General features: G+C 36.9%; 1 protein-coding gene across 1 annotated transcript; it reads right to left on the bottom strand.

The window, feature by feature from the left end:
* Positions 1-862: 862 nt before the first annotated feature.
* FAM199X (family with sequence similarity 199, X-linked) lies at positions 863-27,827 on the bottom strand. Its single transcript, XM_046673448.1, has 6 exons — positions 27,388-27,827; positions 19,160-19,379; positions 9,589-9,738; positions 9,182-9,343; positions 7,795-8,061; positions 863-6,508 (listed from the first exon to the last, which is right to left on the bottom strand). The coding sequence occupies exons 1-6, from the start codon at positions 27,582-27,584 to the stop codon at positions 6,338-6,340; spliced, it is 1,167 nt and encodes a 388-aa protein (XP_046529404.1). The 5' UTR covers positions 27,585-27,827; the 3' UTR covers positions 863-6,337.

Genomic DNA, 27,827 nt, shown 5'->3' on the forward strand with positions numbered 1-27,827 from the left:
TCTGTTCAAGAGAACTTTCTGTGATGATGGAAACATTCCGTATCTTGTGGTTTCTAATATAGTAACCTCTCACCTTATGTGGCTACTGGGCACTTGAAGTGTTGCTAATGGGACCAAGGAATTAAATTTTAAATTTTATTTAATTTTAATTCAATTAAATAGCCACATGTGGCTAGTGGCTACCATAAGGGACAGCACAGCTCTAGAGTACCCAAGAGAAGAAAACACACACACACACACACACGTTTCACTTAATATCTAACTCACATTTATTAAAAATTGAAGATTGCAGGAAAGCATGAATAAGACTGGCTTTATTAAAGAAGCTCTATTAACTTACCTTTGACTAATCAATGAAAAGATTTAATATCACAAAAGGAATTTTGAGAATTAGGTTGATTCCAACCTCTGAAATTAAAAGAAAAGCCGCTAAAACATTTTCCAAAGGAGAGAGCAACTGCAGCCGCCCTCTAGTGGCAAGAGAGAAAGTTGCTGCTGACGAGCTGAGCTGCTTCTGTATCTATACAGAAAACTGCTCACAGACATTTTTTATAGAATTCTAACTTAAAAAGACTCTAGGTTAATATGTAAGGAAAATAGAATTGATTTTTTGTAAACAAAAGTTAGACATACTTTTCACTTACTATGAATGCTAATCTCTCTAGAAATCCGATCTCTCCAGAAAAAAATGATTTGCCAATGACGTTTGGGAAACTGGGGCTTTCACAAAACAGAAGTTTATGGAGCCTTAACCAAACTGTGAGCAAAAGAAAAGAGAGCAATTCTTCTGTGGTGACAAATGTTCTGGGATGGAACATGAAAAGAGTGGATTTAGAAGTATAAAGTAATGAGCAGCAGTGGGGTTTGTAAAAATTCATGATACATCAAAAGAAACAATTAAAATATTACAATTGTTCTTAATAACCAAAACAACACTTTTCATTCTGATATTCAGTTTCAAAAGACAGCTCTGCCACATTGCCAGTTTTAATTACAACCATACATACTCATTTAGATTTAACTACTGAACTACTACTTTCAAGTACAGGAAGGAACTCAAAATAGAAACGACTTGTGTTACAGCTATTGTTTTTCCCTCACAGCTTCAGGAAAAACAGCTTTTATATACATTGTAGTAAGTACAGAATGTACAGAAGACAGTTATATATACAAAAGTGCATTAATATAGTAATACATTTAGCAGAAATACAGGAAAATAATCCTGGTTAACAATCTGATACATTACAGTATTTAAGACTACTTGAAGATTCTCCAAACCAACTTCCTACTTGCTTTGGTTATGATATGGATGCTACAGAACTAACCTTTGAAACTAAAACAAAAAAACTGAAATGTTGAACCATCTGTGAAATGTTTTTACATATACCTGTGTTTATTTATCTTTAATAGTTGGTGACAACAGTCCTATTAAACTCCCAACACAAAGATTTCGAATGGATAATACCTATATCTAAATTAGAATATTCAAAGAGGAAATTAAATTGATACACTACAGGAACAGACATGGTCTGCTCCATTCCTAAAAGCCTCAGCTAGATAGCCTAACCCCAAAGTCTCAACTTAAATCCAATTGGTCAGCTACTATTAAAGAGCAAGCAGCTCCACGAAACAAGCCATGGCTTCAGGCCACTGTTCCTTAGAACAATTCAGAATAGGTAAGTGTTAACTTGTCATTTATACATATTAATTCTACAACTACCTTTATATAGTCAAAATGCATAAGTATAATTAGAGCAATTTTCTTTTCTACCCCCATCCCTCACCACAAGAAAAGAACACAGATTTCCACAGGTTCCATTGACCACAAAGATGTAATAAAGAAATTTGACAATAAAGAAAATGTACTGCATATTGAAATCAGAGAAGACCAAAGCAGTTTGTCTGAGTTCAGTCTGAATGTCAAATTAAAAATTAATTTACCATCATGTGGTCTAGGTTAAATCATTAATAACCTTAATTTAAAACATAATTGTGAGGGGGGCTGAAAACAATTTTAATTTAGAAAAAATATGAAAATACAATTTTAGGGAGTCAACTCAGATCTTCAGCTATACCATGCAACTTCCTTACTCTTAATAGCCAGTTAATTAGAGGAACTGTCAGAATTCCTTCTAAGCCTTTTGGAATAAGTAAATTATTTGCCAAAGAAATAAGAATTAAGCATTCTAAGGAGCTATGTTCCAGATACCACGCTGACAGAGATGCCTAGGTCTAATATCTCAGATGCTTCTCACCCACTTAGCATAATTTCATTGTAAAGATAAAATTTATCTTACTTTGTCAGACTTAAAACGAATCCAAAGTTACCACAGTACATGTGTATACAAATACTTATTTTCTAACTTCTAGTCCTCTTAAGGATTAAATTTACCTCTAAGTTTAGCTATGTTGAATGTCACTGTGCTCAACATCAATACTATTATTTGAATGCAACTGGGAATTTTCCTATCAACCATCTCAAACTATAAACTGACTTTAACACCCTCCCAATTCCAAGCAAACATTTTCCTTGAAGATAAAAGTGCTGAAAGGTAATTTGTTAAAGGGGAGGGGAGTCTTCCAGCTATCACACAAATGAATGCAAAGAATCCCTAAAGGTCACGAGGAAATCAACTTGCTATATAATCTCTGTTCTTGAAGTACTTTTGCCTTGAAAATTCTCTTCCAGATACTGAGAGTTACCTAGTTTTAAAAGTATTCTGGCTTATAACCTTTTTCAGGGAAAAAAATTAAAAGAATACATTAAGCTATATTTTAGATAAATATCAATGTTCTTCAATGACCTAGCTGGGCCAAAAATAAAGTTATGCAAATGAAATTTAAGATCTGAAGGGTGTTTTTTTGTTTTATACTCTACTACCATTGACTGGTTCAATTTAATGGCTTTGCTTACTGATATCCAACAGCATGGGCATTTTATAAAACGAATTACAACATCTAGATTATTTTTGAGTTGGGAAAAGCCTGATATGGACAAAAAGTACAGAGGTCACCTTTAAGGCACATGCGGCTATAGAGAGTAAGCCACGAACAAAAATCTCTGCTAGAGAATCTGGAATAAGACTTCTATATTTGTCATGTACTAACATTTTTGGCTTAATTATGAAGACATTTGATAAATTTCACAATTTTTAAAGCTCATCAGAATCTGGATACCTTTATATAGTAGTTTCTTGGAATTTTTCCTTTATGAGGGGATTTAGCACTTTTAAGAGATTTCTAAATAAAATGAGATATCCATCTAATCCACAGCATCATTAAATTACAAGTCAGTTTCTGGGATTAATTCAGCAATATCAGTTAACCCAATGGAAATGGACAAAACTGCCACAGCCTAACAAAAAACGACACAAGTCTCATGGAAAAAAAGTGTTATTTTACTCTAAGTTCTTGTGACAGAATGTATTAGCCCTTCATACTCCACTACACATTATACTGCAATGCCTTACTTTCAGTTGCAAAACTGTAGAAAAAGACATGCCATTTTGTTTAACTCAAGGTTCGTACTTTAAAAAGCTGTGGTGGAGACTGACAGACTTCTAGAAAAATTTTTTGCCCCCAGTTTTATGGAGATATAGTTGACATACATACAAGATCTCTAATAACATATTTCTGGATAAATCTGAGGGGACTTTATCATGCCCTCAATTAACAAGGTTTATTTCTAAAGGGACAGACTTATTTGCTCCCGTGTCCATTCTCTACAGATGAGAATGGACATTGGGACAAATAGGTCTCACATTTTTACTAACTGGTCAGTTAGGGTTTATATTTAAAAAGAAAAAATATTGAGTTGGATTTGTTTTAAATTGAACTCAGAGATATACCAGATTGAATAAATTATTACTTATGCTAAGAAAGACATATCTCAAATTTGAATTATTTACACAAAGCATTAAAACAGGAAAAAACTACATCACATTAACAAAGGCAAGAGAACTTTTTGTCTTTTTCTGCTGGGTTTTTTCTTGGGGGGGGGATGAAGAAAGACTGTAATCTCCCTCTTTGATCACAAGCAAACCCAAGTTGTTTCAATTTTTTTCTTTTAATCAGAGGAAGTATTTTCAATCTCCTCCAAACCAACTTTATGGACTCTCTCTAATTTGTAGTACCGTAAAGACAGTGCATCCAGATTTACACAAAATTTCATGGTGCACTTTACTATAAACACGTAAACCTGGATAAACTTTTTAAACTGGCTTTGTGGCGCTTTGGTAAACTTGTTTAATAGTGACTTAAGTTAAATCTAAGGTAATAAGACTATGTGATTGTTGAGAGAGTGGAGAAATTCGTCTTATTACATCATGACTCCCTGTTTCGGATCTTTTACTGGTCACCGTCAAGTAAATTGTTGCCACGTATTTAAGAGATCAGTGCTGCTCTATGGTCTTCAAAAGTGGCCTGTTTTCCTTGAAGAGTAGGTAAAGAGAACAGACAGTGATCCTCCAGAATTTTGCTTTTGCTAAGAGCAGCCAGAGAATTCAGCTGTATTTGCTCTTCTCTCCATTTACACTTCCTACACTTGGAAGGGAAAACACAATGAGGTTGACCCTTCCCACCTTCCTCAGAGTATTCTGGGGTCTATCCCCAAGCTCTCCTTGGGCCCTCTAAGCTGGTTAGGAGTACCAAAGAGGGCGTAAGAGAAAAGTGAGAAGGACTGCTCCAACTGAAACCTTATACACATATATACTTTTATTTTAGTAAAATTTTAGAGTATGAATTTAGTAGTCTTCAAACTGTTACAAGCATACCACAGACCTCAGCAAAGCTGCAATATATCAATTTTATCCTCAGTTTCAATTCTTTAACCTTCAAGGAATCAAAATGAAATCAAATTTTCAAAACACATGATTGTAAGCAAAGGTTAAGCCTTTATATCAACTGAGAATTAAGAATTTAAGTCGTTAATCTTGTTCTTAACGAGTTACTTGATATGATAAAAAGTTTAAAAAAAAGTAGAAATCCTTTCAAACTGTGATGCTATAGTTTTAAAAAATATTGATTACAACTCCTCCTACAGAATCATGATTACCTCTCAAAAGTTATCCACAATGAAAAGAAATTAATTATGAAAGTCAGAAAGCAGCTTGATTGTCAGTAGTATCAGTTTCCAGCTTCTTTAACCCATGTGAAAGGACATATGGTAGAAGAAAAGGAATCACACTACTTCTAATGTTCATGATAACAAACTCTCTATGAAAACATTTAAAGAAACTCCATGATTTCACATTTAAAATTAGCGTTCTATTAACAGCCAACAAGCTAAGGTTTTTTTTCTATTTCTCACTGCTTTGTGTATTTCTAGCGATTAAGTTTAGCAGAACTGTAAGGGTTTGCTTTAGTTAATTTTGAACATTTACCTGTTCACATGCCAGAAGCTGTTATGCCAAATGTTTTAAAATTAGAGCTGTGCTGAAAAAAAAAATGACCTACAAAAAGAACTTGAGACAGAGACTTTCTGCCTTTGAGATAGCTTCACAGCCTAAAATTTCAGAAAGCAGTGGAAAAGTAGAATTGGTTGTTTTGTTTAATTGCTTTCTCCATTTGAATGGAGCATCAAGTCTAAAATTCAGCTACTAGTAACATTATTTCTTCAGTAGTTATCACTTACAGAAAGGATTCTGAATTTACATAAAGTGAAAAACAAAAACAAACCTAACAGGAAAGATATTAGGGCCTGCTTTTACACCTCTGAGTTAATAATGAATAAAAACAGAACTAAACCTAATGAAGGCACTATTGTAAACAGCAATCCACACCCCACTCCTACAACATCAAAAAAAGATGTCCACTAGGAATTGAGAATTACGCTATGGCCCTTAGGAGAGTAAACTAAGAACTTGTAACATTAAGAAGGAAACTGAATTATATCTCTACACATGTACATATACTGACACAATAAACTACTTGTCAGCAGTACCTTGAAATCTTCTAAAGTGTAAAAGTACTAGTTTTTGAAAAAGCCCGCTTAACCACCCTAAAGTTTAAATAGTCACAACATTTACTTAATCAGTGGTTCTTAAAACTAGAGTGTGCGGCAGAATAACGTGGTGCTTGTTAAAACACAATGCTGGGTCCCGACCCCAGAGTTTCTGGTTCACTAGGTCTCGGGTGGGGCCCAATACTATGTATTTCTAACAACTTCTCAGGTGATGCTGAAGCTGCTAGTCTGGGGACCACCTGCTGAGAACCACTGGCCTAAATTATTAATGGTACATCAGCACAGCCCTAACCAAAAGTTTGGTCAAGATGCATGTAAACAAATAAGGATAGAATACTTTGATGCTTAGAAAGAACACTGATAAATTCACCCTTATTACATCAAAACATCTACATCTGCTTCGTGGTCTTCCTCAGTCACTTTCAAGGACAGCACTTCTTCATTAAGGAAGAGCCCACTGAGCCTCTCCTTCCGAGCCTGCCTCTGCTCTTTCAGCTGCCTCTTGCGTAGGGCCTTCTGCTGTAACTTCCGCTGCTTGGATCGCTTCTGTCAAAATAAAAATTTCTAAATCAGTGAAGTTCACTTCTGTTATATCCACTCCAAAGTATTTTATGGCTCAAATTCCATATTTTCACAATTCTTAGAGATGTTCAAATTCCTCTGCAGTATGATCCTGGTTCCAGTAAGTGAGCCATTGGCTTAGATTTGAAAATGATTCTTCAAGATTCGATTTTTATGCTATTTGAGACCAGTGAATCTTCTGAAAAGGGTTGAAACTTGATCATTTTGGCTACTTATGGATAGCCAATCATTTCAAAGACTTTTTTAAATCAAATTAAGTTACACTGGTGTCAGTGCAGAGTGAACACATAGTGAACAATACTGAATACAAATGTAGAGAACATTGCCAAAATCTCTAATGCTTATGCTTTCAAGGTGCCTTTCATCCAAAAACACTAGGAATTTTACAATGGCTGGGAAAGAATCATGTCTTTTTCATATTAGGCAAATACCAACTTAAAAGCCCATTTAGAAACTCAGTGGGTACTCTATTCCGTGTCACTGGTGCCAAAAAGGAATGACCACATATCCAGAGGAATCCCTTGGCAACCAACAAAGCTGGCTATGTTTCTGCTACTTCGGTAAGAGCCAGAGAAGGAATCATTGTGTATCTTCTAGTCACCACTGGTTCCCAAAGAGTTATAGAGACACCGTTATCATCCTTAAGTTGGCTCCAGACTGTCGCTACTGCAAGGAATTGAACTCTCCTGCTAAGCATCACAGAACCATTCTATATACACTTACACCTCCTATTTTTTACGTGCTCAATAATATTGTACAGCATTTTTCCAATTGTGAAAAGAGTAGACAGAAATTAGAGAAAGCATTATTACATTTTTGAAAGAGTTAAGAAGAAACATTCAAGATTAAAACATTACGAAAACATTTAACACACACCAAAGACATGCAGAACATTCTTAGGAGCTAATAGACAGCAACATTAGCAACATAGTGAGATCCGCTCAATAGTGAGTGGCAGTCAATATTGCAATCCTGAGACTCACTCATTATTTCCATCAATTTACCATACTCAAAACAGACACAAAAATCAGGTAAAATTGAATGCGATATGGCTGTGGGTCAAAACAGTATTTCAAAGCACTCGGCCTAGAGGGCTTTGTCCAAGAGCAGAGCATTCTGCTTATTCAATTACAACCAAAACCCACAGGCATCTAGATAGCAGGATAATTTTAACTCTTCAAGAAATTCATCTGAAGGAGTACTAATGTTAATAGAGAAAGGGAAAGTTTTGTATTGATTAGACGTTTTACTTTTGAATCCCGAATCCGCTCTGCTGCACTTGCAGACAGGTTGCTGTCACTGTGTGCTCGACTCATGTTGGCACTGGAGTTTGAAGCAGAGTTTCCAACACTGGACCCACTGCTGCTTGCAGAACTGACCATGCTGGCACTGCTGCTGCTGGCGCTGGCACTGGCACCGCTCACTCCACTGGTGCTTGCACAGCTAAAGTTGCTTCTCTTCCAGGCCTCTCTTGCGGGCCGTTGACGAGGGCTATGCTCCTTGATATAGTTCCTGACCTTGGAACGCACAGACAAAAACCAGTTAGTGCTGTTCCTTGATGTTCTAGCCTCAAAATACTGGAGGAAAGAATAAAAGAATGTTGTACTTAAAGACGGTCAAATATGTACATAAGTAGGGCATAAGGACAAGAGAATCTCTAAATGTACAAACAAGTACCAGAAAAACTGACAATGTTCAAAATTCTACAATACATATAATGGAGCTAGATTTTAAAAGCATATAAAGTATCAGTAAATGGAAGGCTACTCGCCTCCAGAATTTAGGATTATGAGAAAATAACACTCAGAAACAGAAACTAACAATAACATAAAATAAATGAGATCAGGCATTTTTTAAAGGACTCCACTTAAGATGACTGAAGTAAGTTGCTGCTTATATCTAAGATTAGGGTGTTTCCTAAATCTTAGCTAGGGGCCCCCAGTACCTGTCTTCAAATGCAAGGCATCAATATACCATACTAATGAAAAATGGGCTGGAATGTAGACAATTTTAGTACGTCTGTTGAGAGAAATACTAAAAGGAGAGAAATTTCTCACAAATGATGATAAATGCAAAAAATAAAAAAAAAAACAAAAGTAGAACATAAGTATTCGTTCAGCTATGTACCAGAAAGAAAGAAAGCAATAAAGACTATATTTAGAAGATACCAGAAATGTGTATTTCAGAAGAGCAGAAAGAAAATTCATTACATGTTATTTACCCTAGCCAGGTTCAGTTACTCTCTAAGACCACTCAAATCCCTCAGCCCAGATGTGCACTCAAGCATAGCTCTCGATAATCAGTATTTTGATTCTGTCTTTCTAAGTTGAGTTAGAATAAATCCATACCTTAGTGTAACCACCCCTTAAGTGGTGACATTAAGTTTCAAAGCCTACACACCGAAGCAGTAGGTTCTAGATCCACATGATCCCAGAAAAGTACTGCCAGGTGAAATGTACATAAAACCTCTTAAAATCATGCATTCTCAAATATTGCCATCATTTTTTCTAATATGACATTTCACAGCAGTGCTTTTGACTGTAATTATCTATGTGGTTACATACGATTATTCAAGTCTACATGTTGTAAGACAATGGTGTTTTCAATAGCTGTACAATCTGTATTTTCTTTACATACCTGCTTCAATTTTTCATCTGTGAGACAGTTAAGTTCAATAATAAACTCACTGTCTGTAGGGGAGATTTGAGCAGAAGGATCAATTATTTTAATAATATCAAGTTGCTCCCGAAGACCCATCTCAGTACTGACTTTACGACTCAGATATTCAATATATTCCACCTATGTGATGAAAAATTATAATAAACAAGATCAATGCCAAAATCTCAGATCTTTTAGTGTGCCACTTAGGTGTTTTAAATATCAGAAGCAATTAATATTATATTTGTTCCCTGCAAAACAGTTAAAGCTCAAAGTCAGATTGACTAAGCAATCCACATTTACCCAGTAGCTTTAAATAGGCAATAAATTGCACTTCACATATTCTCCACAGATATCCTTTTAAATAAGAATGTCGAGATGTCTACCTGCTCATCATTTGTCATTGCACTCCAAGGAAGTTCATCTAAATTCCGGTGCTTGTTTTTCTTTTTAGGAAGCAGGCAAGGTGAACTTGGAATACTGGGTATGACATCAGAAAGTACATCACTCCCACTGGCAATGTCACTGCCCGGTAACTTGATAAACATAAGGAGAAGGGGATAGGGAAAGCAAGTTTTTAAAAAAATATACATTTTAAATACCACAGCGTGTTTCATACTGATTAAAAATTACTTTAATAAAAGACTAATAACAAATACAGAATCAGAAACCATTAATTCTGATTCACTCCTATTTTAGACAAAGCAGCAACATCAGCATACTGTTTGTATACACTTATTCAATTAGAGATATTTCCCAAGAGCTTAAAATCATCAGGAAGACTTGTTAAAGGGCTAACTTAAGAGTCAATCATCATTAAGGTTTTTAATTCATAATGTGAATGTAGGCTAGGGCCTACACAGCATAATGAATAAGGGTACTGGTCTACTCTCAGGGGACCTGAGTGATCTCCCACTCCCTGGCTCTTTGCCAGACACTGTGCTAGTCAAACTGCCAATATGAAGACAAATAAATCATGGTCCTTGTCTTCAAGTCTGTATTAAGAACCTTGAGACAATCAAAATAATTTAAAATGTGGTGTTAATATAAAGAAAACCACTTTAAAGACCATAAGTATTAGAAAAGAAAAATTTTTTAAAAAATGGTAAGAGACAATGTTTAGACAGAGGAAATAGAAGTAAGCCTAATACACAGAAAATCACATCAGTTTAAAGTGAGATGAACAGCAAAAATATTTGCTATATTTTATATTGTCTATTAAAACCCAGTTAGGATGGATTTAATATTTAACAGCTTCATTGAGTTATAACTGATGTACAAAGAACTGTACGTATTTAACATACACCATTTGATGACTTTGGACATACGTACATACCTGTAAAACCATCACCACAATCAAGGTAATAAACATATCCATCACCTCCAAAAGTCAGAATGGATTTAATTTTAAATAAATGTGCTTAAGTCACTCATCAAGAAGATAAAATATTTTCTTCTACAAGGAATACATAATAATTTTCAAAGATAATCCTTTCGTTTTTTACAAGGCACAAATCAACAACTTTTTGGTTTCGTATTGTTTTTTTGGTTCTATAGACTTTGCAATTACACCTGAACTCTGGATGATTACTAGGTTTTTGAAGCTACCAAAAGAGAAAACCTCCTTTAGCTGTGAAGAAGATTGCAATCACATGTATTTGGCCTCCTACTGTACCAAGAGCACTTTCATAGGTACAGGGGATTCAAAGGAGCGCGAGTGATGGTGCTCACACAAGGACATTATGCTCTACTAAGGAAGATAATGCAATAACACAAACATACAATTATACAACATAGCAAATGACAAATGCTAGGTTTGAGACGACAGGTCATCAAAGGAAATATCTAGCAGTAAGATGATGCTGCAGGATTACAGCTTAGGAGAGCTACAAGGGGGCAGGTATCGGGGATTCAATCACATAGAAGAGACGAGTGAAGACACAAAAATGGAGTTAATCACTAAGCAAGGTGACCATGATGTTTAGAATAAAATTGTCTAAGTTAGTTACTACTCTTAAAACCACATTTTCATTTTGACAGTCATTGATGAATCCAAGGGCGTAAGTGACTTCCAGCAATTTGTATGACTTCCTTTAAGATCTCATTAACTAACACTGAATTGTTCACCCTTAGCCCTAACGTTATCTAGTCGGTGTCATGAAAGGATGATTGCCGAATGCACAGATGAAGGCCATCTCTTTTTCAGCCTTTAACGTCAAAAAAGAAAATGTTTTGCTACTTTCCCCTTGAAAGACTTCAAATCACAATACTATTACATTAAAGATCTCCCTGGGGTTCCTAAAATAAAATGAGACACTACTTATTAGATGAAAGGCCTCCCTGACTTCAAGCTCCTTTGACAAATTAGGTAGAGAAAGGAACTCTCAAAATATCTCTACTCTCAAAATTTAAGAAAAATGTTCATCTAAATCTTTAGCAAATATCTGCTAGGTGGCAGACTACATGTTAAGCACTTAAATTTACGCCTTTAATTCTGTTTGTGTTTATTGGAGGAGGGGTCGTAAAAAAGGGCAATTACTGGTTCTTTGGCCATTTTTTCAGGGAGAAATAAAAAGATCCAAAACAGAGGTCCAATCCAGTTGCACTGCTCACTAGCCGGGTGATCTTGTGGTGGTTAGTTTGCTTCTTTGAGCCTCAGAGTCTTCCGTAAATTATGGTTAATGCCACCCATCTCAAAGGACAGTTGAGAGGTTTAAATGAGGTAACATGCCTGGCACATAGGTGACAATACATCGATGTATTTTCCTTTTCCGCTCCCTTGCCATGGCTTTGAACCCTTAGAAAAGGTAGCATAAATCCTCAGAGAATGCCATGTGTTACTAAAGCGGCTGGGTTAAGTTTCACGAGGTAGTTTCTCAAAATGACAGAATGGGGAAAAGAAAAAGGCATTCAGGTAAGGAAAATAATTTAATCAAACCATAGACGAAAAAAAAAAGGATGAGTTAAGGAGACCACTATGATTAAAATACAAAATCAGTGCTAGGGATTTGAAAGCTTAGCAAATGAACCAGAAGCTGTTACGTGATACATAGTAGTAGGCCAATAACATTTTTCTAAGGAGAAGCAACTTGATGAAATTGGTGTTAAGGGAAGATGAGTTAAAAAGCAGTATGGGGACAAAGTAAAGTGAGGAAAGACTCAAATTAGACAGAAAGTTCTTATGATCTAGGCCTGGACTAAGATAAGCAAAAATGGAAAGAAAAATGGCAACAGATAGGGAAAATTTTGAATGAAATACACTTAACAAGACTATTTAATAAGTGAGTGGATAAGGATAATAGTCTGATGACCACATGTGAGACCAGAAGAAAGCTGGTGACATTTCACAATCATACAACCCATCCAGGGTGATGCACTTAAAGACCTTAATTTTTATAGCAACAGACCTAAAGCAATGTTCTAGATGTTCTAGTCCAACACTCTCGCTTTACAAATAAGGAAAAATGATGTCTAGGGAGGGTCATATGGTTAGTGGTAATATCCAAAGTAGGACACAAGCCTAGTGCTTTCAACTTGCCAGGCCGTCTTGCCTTGCAGGTAGTTTGGAATGAGAGAAGAATGTATTTTGGGATATGGAGAGTTTGTAATGAGAAAAGCCAAGTACAACTGTCCTTTGAAATAACAGTAGTCATTTTTCACTACACTGTAAGACAGGTCTCAAAGCAGAATCTATTTTTTTTCCATGGAAACACTGTAATTGAAAGTTGCATTACTGATCAAGGACTCAGCATAAGATAATGGGTTAGCATTAAATAATAAGGTCATTCGAGTGGAAATGTCAAGTAGTCAATTGGAGAGATGGGATTAGAGCTGCGGATGTACATCAGAATTAATTGTATGGGCTCCTGTATATTTATTAGACCAGCAATTTTCCACTTTATGACTGATAATATATTTCAGGATAAAAATGCTTAATAATTCTCACCCCATATTTTTCATGAGCAACAATATTTGGTTTATTTATATTATAGTCAGTAATTGTGACAAGTAGGGAGAATTAAATCAAACCTCTACCATATTTTCTGCAGTATGCAGCAAAATTTTATGAGTAAGCTCATTTCTGTAACAGCTGATGTGTAATTTCAGATTGCACCTCTAGGTTTCAAAGTGACAGCTGAATTACTCACTCTTTAAATTTTCTATGCTTTCCTGCTCAAGAATAAAATAATTTCTCAAGCTCTAAGAACAGTCAAATACATCTTTAATAATAAAAGGACTGCAAGCAAAGAAAACTATCAGCACAGCAAAATGCTTTGATGCTACTTCAAATGCTAAGATGCTGCTTCATTCTCAGGTAACATCCTGCCTTATGAAGTAGTTAGTATTTTTCTTCCCAGAGAATCTATGAATCATTTATATTTACTTTAGTAGTAACTGAAATATCTGTTAAAAAGAAAGACTTCAAGAGATGCGGTTTTTAATCAGAACAGAGGTAATACAAATTTTTAAACTACAGTCGATGATTGTTAGTCTATATGAATCCTAACACATAATTTGTAATTATCTTCTTGGATAATTTACTGCTCATCATTATGAGGTCCTACAAAGACAAGAGAGCGTTTTAAACCTTTCAGCATATTTAAGTAGCAAATATCCATGGTAACAGAGTACCCACACTCCAATTTGAGAAGCGGGAAAACACATTACTAAGGCAGGTCTTATTTTTGTTCAGTATTGTAGGCAATGTTGTAGTCAGTCATGCACATTAACAGCGAGTGGTTGGGGACAGTTTTCCACTATAATTCCTCATGAAATGAGTGAAAAAGTCAGCAATTAAAATAAGAAAAAACACCTGCCACTTGGCAACATTATGAAAAAGAACTCTAAATAAAACATATGAAAAAAGCATAAAAAATTTTTCTCAGAATTATCATGAGTCCATCTGACTACACTTTATTAAGAATCCTTGTAGTCTGATTTTAAATACAAAGCATGCATTTAAAAAAATGAGGCACTGAAGAATAAAAAGGTACCCAGATAAACATGCTCACTGCTGTATCTATAATAGAAAAAAGACTGAGGCAGATGTAAATAGGGGAATGGTTTCACAAGTTCTGGCACATCTAGTATCAGGGATATTATGTAGTCATTAAAAAAGTCATTATGAGGGCCAGCCTTGTGGTCTAGTGGTTAAGTTCAGCGTGCTCTGCTTCAGTGGCCCAGGTCTGCAGGTTCAGACCCCAGGTGTGGACCTACACCACTCATCAGCCATGCTATGGTGGTGACCCACATATAAATAGAGAAAGATTAGCACAGATGTTAGCTCAGGGCTAATCTTCCTCAGCAAAAAACAGAGTCATTATGAAGATCATGAAAAAGTTTACATGTTAAATGAGAACAACTTATTACAGTATTTTATCCAGAAGAAAGAGGAATACTTCCTAACTCATTCTCCAAGGCCAAAGCGATACAAACACATCACAAGAAAACTACAGATCAATATCCCTTATGAATACAGAAGCAAAAATCCTCAACAAAATACTAGCAAACCAAAACCAGCAGCATATTAAAAGGATTGTATACCATGACCAATTAGGATTTACTCCAGGAATGCAAGGTGGGTCAGCATACAAAAATCAGTCAATGTAGTACATCATACCAATACAGTCATGTGCTGCATAATGATGTCTCTTTCAACGACGGACCATACATACAACCGTGCTCTCATAAGATTAGTATTACAGAGCCTAGGTGTGTAGGCTATACCATCTAGGTTTGTGTAAGTACACTCTTTGCTGTTCACACAATGACGAAATTGCCTAATGAAGCACTTCTCAGAATGTATCCCCACCGTCAAGCGATGCATGAGTGTAGAATAAAGGAGAGAAGCTGCATGATCATCTCAATAATGCAGAAAAAGCATTTGAGAAAAATCTAATACCCTTTCAGATAAAAACACTGAAAAAACTAGGAACAGAAGGAAATTCCTCAATATGATAAAGGGCATCCATGAAAAACCTACAGCTAATGTTACACTCAATGGTGAAAGACTGAAAGTTTCTCCTCTAAGATCAGGAAAAAGACAAGGATGCTGCTTTTGCTGCTTCTGTTCAACATCGTATTGGAGCTCTAGCCAGGGTAATTAAGCAAGAAAAAAAACCTATCCAGATTAGAAAGGAAGAAGGAAAACACTCTCTCTTCACAGATGACATGATCTTTAATATAGAAAACCCTAAAGAATCCACACAGAAAAAAAACTATTATGGCTAACAAATGAGTTCAGCGAAGTTGCTGTATACAAAATCAATATACAAAAATCAGCTGTATTTCTATACACTAGCAATGAACAATCTGAAAATGAAATTAAGAAAACAATTCCATTTAAAACTGCATTGAAAGAATAAAATATTTAGGAATAAACTGAACCAAGGAAGTACAAGACTTGAACAATGAAAACTACAAAATATCACTGAAAGAAATTTAAAGAGACCTAAATAAATAAAGACATTCTATCCCATGTTGATGGAGTGGAATATTTAATATTGTTAAGATGGCACTATTCCCCAAATTTATCTACAGATTCAATGCAATTCCTATCAAAATTCCAATTGCCCTTTTTGCAGAAATGGACAACCTGATCCTAAAATTAATATGGAACTGCAAAAAAAACCCCAAATATCCAAAACAATCTTGATAAAAGAAGAACAAAGTGGGAGAACTCATACTTCCTGGTTTCAAACTTTACTACAAAGCTAGAGTAATTAAAACAGTGTGGTACTGGCATAAGGACAGACATATATAGCAATGAAGAAGAATTGAGAGTCCAGAACTAAACCTATACATCTATGACCAATTCACTTCCACAGGGGTACCAAGATCATTTGATAGGGAAAGAATATAGTCTTTTCAACAAATGGTGCTGGGACAACTGGATATCTACATGTAAAAGAAAGAATCAGGACTCCTATCTTACACCGTAAATCTAAAATAACTCAAAATGGATCAAAGACCTAAATGTAAGAACTAAAATTCTAAAACTCTGAAAAAGAAATGTGAAAATCTGCATGACCTTGGATTAAGCAATGGTTTTTTAAGTATGACATCATAAACACAGCATTCAAAGAAAAAACAGATAAATTAGACTTCTGTAAAGTTAAAAACATTTGTGTGCCAAAGGACACTATCGAGTGAACAGACACTATCAAGTGAAAAGAACCCACAGAATGGCAAAGATTTTTGCAAATAATTTATGTGAGGCTCTAGTAGCCATAATATACAAAGAACTCTTACAATTCAACAATAAAGGACAAATAACACAATTTAAAAATGGGCAAAGGATTTGAATAAACATTTTTCCTAAGATATACCAATGGCCATTAAGCACATGAAAAGATACTCAACATCTTTCATCATTAGGGAAAGGCAAATCAAAACCACAATGAGATAGCACTTTACACACAGTAGGATAGCTATAATCAAAAGACAGACAATACCAAGTGTTGGAAAGGATGTGGAGAAATTGGAACTTTCACATATTGCTGGTGGAAATGTAAAATGGTACATCCACTTTGGAAAATATTTTGGCAGTTTCTCAAAAATTAAACATAAAGTTATCACATAACCCAGCAATTCTACTCCGAAGTATATATTCAAGAGAATTAAAAATATATATCCATATAAAAACTTGCACCTGAATGTTCACAGCAATATTATTCATAATAACCCCAAAGTGGAAACAACCCATGAGCTGATGAATGGATAAACAAAATGTGATGTACCCATACAATGGAATATTCAGCCACAGAAATGAATTGTTGTGGACTGAATATTTATGTCCCCCCAAAGCCATATCTTGAAGCCCTAATTCCCAATGTGATGATATTGGGAGGTGGGGCTTTGGGAGGTAATTAGGTTTATATGAGGTCATGAGGGTGGAGCCCCCATGATGGGATTGGTGACCTGATGAGGGGATGAAGAGACCAGAGCTCTCTCTCCCCACTCCATGTGAAGATACAGCAAAAGGCAGCCATCTGCGAATCAGGAATAGGGTCCTCACCAAACCTGACCATGAAAGCATTCTGATCTTGGACTTTCAGCCACCAGAACTGTGAGAGATAAATATTTGTTATTTAAGCCACCCAGTCTATGGTATTTGTTTTAGCAGTTGGAGCTAAGACAGGAATGAAGTACTGTTAGAGGCTACAACATGGATGAGCCTTGAAAACATTATGCTAAGCGAAAGAACCCAGACACAAAAGGCCACATATTCTATGAGTACGTTATAGGCAATGTCCAGAAGGGCAAATCCATAGTTAAAGTAGATTAGTAGTTGCCAGGGCACCGAGGTAGAGGGGAATTGGGACCATTTGCTAACAGGTATGGGTTTCTTTCTGGAGCAATGGAAATGTCTTGGAATTAGATAGAAGTGATAGCTGCACAACACTGTGAATATATTAAAAGTCACTAAATTATACACTTTAAAAATTATTTAAAAAGTGAATTTTATCTCAATTTTTCTAGTTAAAAATTTTTATAAGTTTTTATCCAAATCATATTTACAACCATAAATAAAATAGAAGCATTTGAAATGAGACAAGATATAAAAATAGAAGGGCTGTGGATGTTTTTTCCTCTTTAAAAGCTCTTAGTTTTCAGTGTAGCATTGTTTATAAAACAAAAAAACTGAAAACCAATCTAAACATCCATTATTAGGGAACTGATTAAATAAATTATGATGCAGCTATCAAAAAGAATGAGATACATCAGTCGAAAAGAAGCAAAGAGCCAAACAGTGGCTGAAGTATGATCCCATTTGTGTGTCTGTTTTTGTTGTTTGTTTGTTTGTTTTGGTGAGGGAGATTGGCCCTGAGCTAAACATCCTTTGCAGATCTTCTTCTTTTTGCTTGAGGAAGATTGTCCCTGAGCTAACATCTGTGCCAATCTTCCTCTATTTTGTATGCAGGATGCCACCAGGCATGGCTTGATGAGCGGTGTATGGGTCTGGGCCTGGGATCCAAACCTGCGAATCCCAGGTCGCTGAAGCAGAGTGCGCGAACTTAACCACTACCGGACCTGGCCAGCCCCTGTGTGTGTGTTTTTAACACTATGCAAACACACTTGTATCTGCACAAGCTCTTAATAGTGGTAACAAGAGCAGAGTGGGACTTGGAGATTTATTTTTAATTTTATGCCATTCTGTATTATTTGATATTTTAATAAAAAATTGTTTGAAATAAAGTAATATTTGATTCCTCTTTTGGAATACAACTTCAAGTATTTAGATGGCTTTCAAATATAGCGGGCATTCAAGTAACTGTTACATCATTGCTGTGTGCAAGCAAAGCTTCTTTAAATGTTATTGTCTTTTACAACCAGAAAATAGATGTCACAATAACATGATCTACATTTTCTGATAGATTGCACTCATTACAAGACAGCATTTTCAAACAATCTGCCACAAAGCCATTTTACACGGGATATGTGCCACAAGAAGAAAAAACATTGTCAGGTGAAAAACATCTCTTCATATGAAGAGAATACAAATTAGGAATTATATTGTATTTCTGATAACAGAACTAAAAATTATGCATTCATGGTAATAGTGGTTTGTGATCTTAGATCTATAACGTGACCCTGATGTAAAGATATTGTGCCTATAAGGACACAAAGACTATTTATTATAATGTAGGAAGAGTAAATTTGCTTGCATTCATGCACAGAAAGGTACTGATGATATATAATAATGGAAACATTATACAAGTATTAAATTACATGAAATCTACAAAAGGATATCTGTAGCATCAGAAGCCTAAAAGGTACATTAGCAAAAATAAAGGCTACATATTCCATCTAATTCTTACTGCTGTCAGAGAATCTGCAGGATTGGATAAATGCTAGAGAAATTTACTTTAAGGCAGAGATGAAAATATCAAAATAAAAATCCATACTTCTACTTATGGAGTAATGATGGCAATATAAGAAAAAAAAAACACGTACCTGCCACTCAAACTCGCTATCTGACCAATCCCAGTATGTGCTAATTGAAGAAGAGACATCACTGCAGACACTCCCCTCAGGGAATAAATCAAAAGAAGTGAAGTCTTGATCATCTAACAGAGAATAGCAATCATCTTGATCTCCAACAGAAACGGATGAAAACAGCTCCTCACTGCATTCTGAGCTGGCAACGCTTGTTCCACAAGAAGTTAAGTTCCATCTTAAAAACACAACACAAAAGAAATCACAACAGGAACTACAGAATCCACACAATCTTAAGATATTAATAGGATACTTCTATGACATTTATGAGGAATGTGGGTATATTTTTAGGCATGATAATGATATTGTGATTATTTTCTTAGGAGCACTTAGGACTTATACTAAAATATTTATGAATGAAATATGTCTGGGATTTATCCCAAAATAATAAGGAAGGGTTTGGGGAATGAGTAGGGGTAAGATAAAACACACCACCACGTGCAAATAATTCCTGAAGCTGCATCATGGGTATATGGGGTTCATTACACTATTCTCTCTACTTTTGTATCTGTCTAAAAATTTCTATAAAATACTTTAAAAGAAAAATGTATTTAAATTAGGAGTAAAGTAAAACCTTCATCCATAAACAAAACATAGCTTAGTGGTTGTGAGTAAGCTCTGGAGTCAGACTGAGTTCAAATTCTTGCTCTGTCACTTGCCTGCTGTTTATCTTAAGCAAAACACAGCCTCTCCAAGCCTGCGTCCTCATCTTTAAAATGTGCATACTGTGAAGATTACATGAGAATGCAGACAGAGCACTTAGCATACTGAAAAAGTGCTCAAGACATGGCAGCTATGATTATTATTATTATTATTATTATTATTATTAAAGGAAGAGGGTAGTCATTGCAGGGCAGCGAAAAGCACCAACAAAGTACACAGGTAGAAGCTCAAAAAGTGTTTCTTATATTTAAGTAACATTTACATATCAATGTTATACAGGATCATTACAAAGATGGTGGAGTAAGAAAGGAGTGATGAAGAAGATTAAAATGACCAATAATTCCATTACCCAGCAATAACTAATCCCTAATATTTTGGTACTTTTTTCTACATGCATACATATTTTTTTACAGAATCAGCATTCTGCATAGGTATATTTTAGTATCCTGCTTTTTTTCACTTAACATTATATACTGAACATTTCCCCAAGTATATTACTTGAAAACATTCTAATATCTATATAATATTCCATTTATTAAGTGTATCACAATTTATTTAACCTTACCCCCTCAATTATAGATACTTTGGCGGTTTCCAGGTTTTTTTGGTATTACAAATAATACTGAGATGAACCTTTTTGTTTAGAACTATTTATCCAGATATATAATCTCTCAGGCTAGATTACTGGAAAGGAAAGTACTGAGTCAAAGAATATGAACACTTCTAAGGGTCACAGTATACTTAAACAGCTTTCTGAAAGGCTACACCAACTTACACTCCCCAAAGCAGTAGCTATAAGTGCTCATTTCACCACAACCTCAACAGCACTGGAATTTTCATTTTTAAAATTTTTACCTATCGGATAGGAGAAAAACATTTTTATATCAATTTTCTTTCTTTGATTACTGGCAAGATCAAAATTAAAAATACTTATGAGCTATTTTACTACAGCATTTTTCTATGCGTTAATGCTTTCCTTACTGATTTTCTAAGAGTTCTTTCTGCATTTAAGGATATTAACATTTTGTCTGTAGTATTTGTTGTAGGGTTATATATTTTTTCTTTTTTTGATCTTGAAATCTACAAATCTGTTTTCTTTTGTAAATTTCCACTAGCTTTATACTATTCACAAAATAATCTTCATTGCTTTGGCAGTAGCCTAGGGAATTAATCCTTAAGACAATGATTTAGTATATCCGATACTAATAAGGTACTGAAATAATGACTTCCTGAAGAAAAGCCTGTTATTTACCTATTATTAGGTTGTTTCTCATCCTTCATTAAATCCAGTTTTTTCTTGACTTGTGTACTTCACTTTTTAACTTCCCCTCTTATTTTGTATGGCTAATCTTAATTCCAAAGTTCTTGATTTACAAAATTTGGGCAACTTGACAATTTTACGGCACCTTTTCCTTTGAGCTAAAGGTAGAAGATTTTAAAGCACTGAAACACACACACTCTAAACTAGTATAGTTCAGTAAATACAAAAGCAGATGTCAACAAACTTTTATAAACAGGCAAAAATCTAAAATTCATCTAAGAATCCTAGAATACTTTGTAATATGACCTAGTTTCATCACATGCTTGTTAGGTAGGCAGTATCCTCATTTTTAAAAAATCAACAAACCTAGGAGAATTAACCAAACTGCCCAAGTCAGGCAATATCAAAGCTGTGAATGGCAATCGCAAGTTTTGTTCTAGACACAGTAAACCATATCTACACTGTGTCCGGGGAAAACTATTTTTCCTCTTGTGTCTTTAAATTGCATATGACTTTTTAAAATCTTTATTCATTCACTCACTCAACAAACATTTAGTCAGTATCTTCTATGTGCCAAGTACTGTGTTATGTGCTAGGAAAAGCTATTAGACAACTGTTTTTAATAAGAATTTCTTTTCAGCTTGCAAAAAATAGGCAGAAATCTGTTTCCCTCCAGGAGTAACAATGGCTTTTCTTTTGAAAAAACTATGCCAAATTTAATAATATTGATTAGATCACTAACAAGGGAGTCAGGAATTTGCATGGTTTTGTGCTCTTACCCTAGGGCAAAACCAGTATATTCCTCAGTTTTCCAGATCCATGACAGGGTTCTGGGTATTCTCAGAAGCCTTTGCTCTTTTTTCTTTTCTTTTTTTAATTTACAGTAGCAAGGAAACTGGGCTCATACTTGAAACAAATCATTTATAAAATAGAACAATAATGCTTTTTACTATTAGAGATTTTTTTAAGTGCTATTACCTTCTAATTTGCAAACATTATTTTTATTATTATTTTAAGGCAATATGGATAAAAACAAAGTCGGAAGTACTTTTATCCACTGCTGGTGGGAAGGCTGAATTGGCATAATCTTTCTGAAAAGCAATTCAGTAGTGTATATATAAGAGCTTTAAAGAGGTTCATTCCTTTGGATTCAGTAATTGCTCTTCTAGTAATCTATCCTCTTCCCCAAAGAGAAATTTGGAAAACAGATGTCTGTACAAACATGTCCAAACAATATTATAATAGCCAAAAAAGGGAAAATAAATGCCCCCAAACATGTGGAATAATTAAGTAATAATGGTGTTCTTATAATCATTATAAATGTAATATATATTTATATAAAACATAAAGTTATTTATAATCATTAAAAATCTATTTTCCGGGGCCAGCCCTGTGGTGTAGTAGTTAAGTTGGCACACTACGCTTCAGCGGCCTAGGGTTCACGGGTTTGCATCCTGGGTGTGGACCTACACACTGCTCAGCAAGCCATGTTAGCTCAGATGTTAGTTCTGGGACAATCTTCCACAAGCAAAAAGAGGAAGACTGGCAACAGATGTTGGCTCAGGGCCAATCTCCCTCACGTCCCCAAAACAAAAAAAATCTATTTTCTGACTATTTACTGAAAAGGAAAACACTCACAATGTAAGTGCAAATACCCTGGTCACGATTTATACACACAGCCTGAGCTTGATTTTTAAAAATTGTATATAAACATAGAAAGAACATCAAAATGTTGACAGTTGTTATCTTTAGTGAAAGGGATGATGAGTGGTCTTTATAGTTCTGTATATGCCCACAATTTTCTATAATGAGCTTTTTAATAAAAATTTAAGTGTGATTCTTTTAGACTGTTCTGTTGGCTTCAAAAGTATAATGAATGACCACTGTGTGCATATGCTCAGCACTGAACTATTCAAATTTACAAAGCCCTGACATTTTATTCCACTAAGAGAAAGCTACCGAACACTAAGATCCTAGCTAGAACCCTAAAATTATTCACAAAGACTCTCTCTGTATCTTAAAAGAAAATTGTTGAAAAGAATCCCATTGAAAGGGGGTTTAACTCAATAACTAGGCTTGCTGCCCAAATTTTAATTAAAAAAAAAGTAAAGCAAGAACATTTACCTCTAAGGCTTTTCAGCAAGAATACACAGACAAAGGACTTTCAGTAATATTTTGGTAAAATTAAGAAAAGCATGTACACCATATACACATTCTTCTGCAGCCCTTTGTCTCTCAGGCAGACCTAAATATTAATTCTCAGGATGAGAATCCAGCCAAGGAGCACTGTGGAATAAAGTCCTACTGTCACTGATGAAAGTCATTCCAAATCCACGCCATGCATTCATTCTCAGGGAACAGTCCACTATCATCTATTGTATTCATTACTGACTCCCTGCCAGAATCCCGATACAGACACCCTGACCTCTACTACTCCTCCAGAGCCCAACAGGCCATCGGGGTCCCAAGTTAGAGCAGATGACACAACCCCCCTACTCTACTCACTCAAATTCCCAACCCTCCTCCCAGCGACCTCAACTGTCCTGGGATGGTTATCCATGCCTCCCACCCCCTTTTACAGTCTTGGAAGTAAAAACCATCCTATGTCACTTCTAGGCTAATTCTTCCACGTGGGCTTCTGAGTTCATCCCACCCATCTCCTGTCATCCCACCTGTCTTGTATTTTCAATTTCTCCCTTTCCTGTGGGCTGCTTCTAGGGAGCTAAAATCTCTATTCTTGGAAAAGAAAGACTAAACAAGGCAAAAAACAAACGAAGAAACCTTTACTTTTTTTCAAATTATTACATCTCCTCTCCTTCCTCTCCCTGCTAAATTTATTGAAAAGTTTCTTCTACTCTCTCAACCTTTGTAACCCACAGCTCCACTCCTATCACGCTACTAGAATTTGTTTTGATTAAGCCCAAATCCACATTTCTAGCCTGGATAGTTCTCCCAAGCCTGCTCCCCACTGTCAGCTTGTCTCAACAAGTCCCCCAAGCAAATGCCTCCTGCCTCTGGAACCTATCTCACTTCATGAAACGTGGTTCTCCCACCTGCAGCTCACAGCAATTCTGCATCTCTAATTCTACACTGAGATAGGAAAACTGTGGGTGGCACAAAGGGCACACAGCAGTCTTGGGGTTTTCCTGGTTAATGGTGACTGAAAATGGGGCTCTAAAAAATCACACAACTGAGTAACTGCTTTATACAATAGTTCATTTCGTATCCTGCCAATAGGGTGTACAAAAGTGAGGCGCTGTCCTCCTACACGCTTTTCAAGATTGCTCAAAGTACTGATGTACTCCTGAAAGATGAAGAGAATAACACATCAAGTAGTTCATATTAACTTCCTTCATCTCACATTTTAATTATAGGACCTACCAATAGCATTATAATTTTTTCAATTTGCTAAATGACATCCTTTTTTGATGACAGTGGAGGGTTACAGTGGACAAAGACAAAACCCACAATTACATCAGAAAAATCTTGTCCCCAAAACCAAAGAAAAATGTCTTAAACACTATATATATTCCATATTGACATCTCAATTAAAAAAATTAAGCTTTTTGGCTTATTGAGATTAATTTTATTCTCCCCAAGTTCTAGACAAACCCAACTTGGTCATAAAATCCTAAAAGATACTCCTGGGAAAGTGTGAATTCTTAGGAAACTGGCTGTGTTCGTGTAATTTATCTTCAGCTGAACCTAGACCAATGACACACCAACCTAAGTCACAGGTTGACTAATCTGAACACTATAAACATTCAACCTTAAGGATCATAAGTACTAGTGCCCTGACTCTCTTGGTTAACGACAACTGCAAATAGCGCCCAGAGTCTGGCAAAGGAGCAGGCCCAAAATTGTCATCATCACAAGACCCTTACATGGCGTTAAATACTCTTCACAGTTTCCTTATCAGGTAACAATGAAAAAGCAAAATAATGGCAAATCAAGTATCTACCCACTGGCAAGCTTTCTACTCTTAATGAAATTTGTTTTGTAATGACTAAACCCAAAGCAGAATGTCCGTACTCAACTATTCAGATTGATTTTTGGATTGGTGCTTGAATTGGTGAATGATGTGGTATGAAGAAAAAAGTGACACATACAAATTCAAAATAAAACAACTCCTTAAACTAAACTTTGCCCCTATACATGATTTAGCTGTTTGCTTCTCCCTAAAATGACTGGAAGCATATGGTCCTCTCAAACACCATCTTGAGGAGGGGTAAGGCGGCAGAACATTCCAGGAGAAAAGATTTAAAAAGCAAGGTAGCCTTGGGCAGAAACATCATCCAGAGTAAGTGCTGCTGATTCTGCTTCCCCGAATCTCTGCTGAAAAGGGTACAGAACAGGATACATTAGACCTCCCACTGCTGTTCCAAGCCTGCGAAAAGCAGGGTAGGAGAGGGAGGTTTTAGAAAAGCAGGCTGTAACTAGGAAAAATAATGCTTGCCTTGGAAAACCTGGGGCTGAACAGGAACCTCCCCCTCTATCTTCACTGCCCCATTCTAGAAAACAACCTTGACTTACCATGGTCTCTAAGAAAGGGGTAGAAAAACAAGGAAAAATGGGGAGGAGGAGAAAGAAGAGAACAAGCAGTAAGAAATGTATTCTTCTCCTTGCTTCACTCCCCATGACCCCCACCCTTTTTGGCAGGGCTTACCCTCTGTCCCCACTCCCTTGCCCTCATCAACAGCGGGCTAATTCTGAAATCGTTTAACTTTCCTGCGTATACGACTTGTTCCCAACCTGCAAAACTTAAATATCAAATATGTGCAAAAGTATTTTTTATATTATTTTCCAGCGTAGACAGCCCTAAGCACACTTGGTTTCGTGAGTATGTTACATTCGTGTTATAGTCACATCATCATGAGTTAAATAGGCTTCTGGGAGTTAGTCTAAGAAACTGTAACAACCATTTATAACACTGGAGCCATTAGTGCTGTTCCAAGTTTCATCACTGGTTCCAAAGGAGTAGTCCTGGCTTTGCCTAACTCGGTTTTATGACCTTGTACTCAGTCTTTTCTCTCTGGGCCTCAGTTTCCTAATTTTTGCAATGAGGATTTGGAATAGTCATAACAAATTTACTACCACTTTTCAAATATGTTATACTAATGTTCTGTATAATTATTTAACTACATCACCTTGCTTCCAGACTAAAACTTTCTTTCAAGTAAGAATCATGTTTTATACTTTCCTTGTACCTCAGAAGCTCAGTAAATCTGCAGACTGATTCAAGAGGCGGGGGGCACATGCAAAAGACATTAAAATGTTGAAGAACTTGTTCACGCTCATATTGTAAATTGGATCAGAAATCAGAACTAGACTCCTTAATTCAACTCCAGTGTTTTCCATAGCTGAACCCTTCTCCTCCTCCCTTGTCCACACACCCTCCCAGGCCTTTGTATATGTATCTCAAATATCTACCTATATTAAAGGTTGGAGCTATGTGTAAAACATCTTCAAATTCCCTACATTTGGTATAACACTGAAATGCCTGCATGTGAGAATTCTCCAGAACACTCTACCTTCCAATAAAACCAGTTAGGGAATGCATCCTCTGAATAAATTTGTTTAATCAAGCCCATCCCAAGCCTCACTCCATCCCTCCACTGGGGGAGCAAACCAAGGGATACGCTACATGAAGGAACCTTCCAGATTTAAGCTTATACATTTTGGCAGGGCCTAACGCGCTAAGGCAGGGAGTTAATAAAGGAGAGGGAGAAAAAACAATCGTCTGGTTTGCTAGAGCTTCACTAAAAAATGGGGGGGGAGGGGAATAGGGCTGTGAGACAGGTTAGAAATTGGGAAAAGGAAGATTCTGGCTTTAAAAGTGCCACATTTCAAAAGATCCATGGGTTGATTGTGAGCCATCCGAAAGCCACTCTAATAGCGTACCGGAAATGGAAGGGGTTAAACTTTTGCGGCTGGATGGAAACAGGGGAGCATCGAAATACCAAGGGTGGGGGTTTGGGATTCGCAGGGCACAGAAGGGGCGGGAGGGGGAAGGGAGGAGTCGCTGTGGTCAGAAGATGAATGGGGGAAGAGAGGGAGAGTAAAATGCCGGCCAAAAGAAAACCAGGAGGGCGAGGGTGAAAACGGGGGGGGGGGAGGGGGGCCGCCGGGAAGGAGCGCGGGGCGGGGGGCGGGGGGGAGGGGCGGGAGGGCGCAAGGCCAGGCTCCAGGCGCCCGGCGACCTGCCGCTGGAGCAGTGGGGGTGGGGGGGTACCCCGCCCGCACCCTCGGCCGCGGTTCGTACCTGTTGGTGTGGAAGCGGTGGAGCGGGTCGGTGCGATGGCAAGAGGAGAGCTGGCAGCCGAAGTCGCTGATGTCCAGACAACCTGGCTCCTCGCTGGGGCAGGTGCCCACCCCGCGAGGGGCTCCCAGCAGCGGGAAGGGCTCCTCGGGGGTTAGAAACTTCTCGTACGAGGTGGTGGCCGACGCCTCGTCGGACATGGCTGGAGATGGCCTGGCTCGGGCTCCCTCTCTGCCCCGGGCTGCGCCCCTGCCCCCACGCCAACCTGTCCGCTGTCGCCGCCGCCGCTCCCTGGCGGGCTGAGCGCCACTGCCCGGGGACTGAGTGCCCGGCCGCCCGAGAGGCTGCCCGAGGCCACCGCGGCCCGCCGGCCACCCAGTCCGCACCTCGGGGGCCTCCGCCGCCGCCGCCTCGGTCGTCGCCGCGGCCCGGCCACTGCGCTC

This window comes from Equus quagga, chromosome 10 (genome assembly GCF_021613505.1).
Source record: "Equus quagga isolate Etosha38 chromosome 10, UCLA_HA_Equagga_1.0, whole genome shotgun sequence".
In the NCBI taxonomy this organism is placed as follows: domain Eukaryota; kingdom Metazoa; phylum Chordata; class Mammalia; order Perissodactyla; family Equidae; genus Equus; species Equus quagga.

What these genes read in the sequence shown, in the direction of transcription:
- FAM199X (XM_046673448.1), bottom strand. Translation starts at nt 27,584, where the DNA reads ATGTCCGACGAGGCGTCGGCCACCACCTCGTACGAGAAGTTTCTAACC. An exon ending in CACCGCTTCCACACCAACAG is followed by an intron (nt 19,380 to 27,387) that starts GTACGAACCGCG and finishes TGTGTTTTTAAG; the next exon opens with ATGGAACTTAACTTCTTGTG. An exon ending in CAATGACAAATGATGAGCAG is followed by an intron (nt 9,344 to 9,588) that starts GTAGACATCTCG and finishes TTCATCACATAG; the next exon opens with GTGGAATATATTGAATATCT.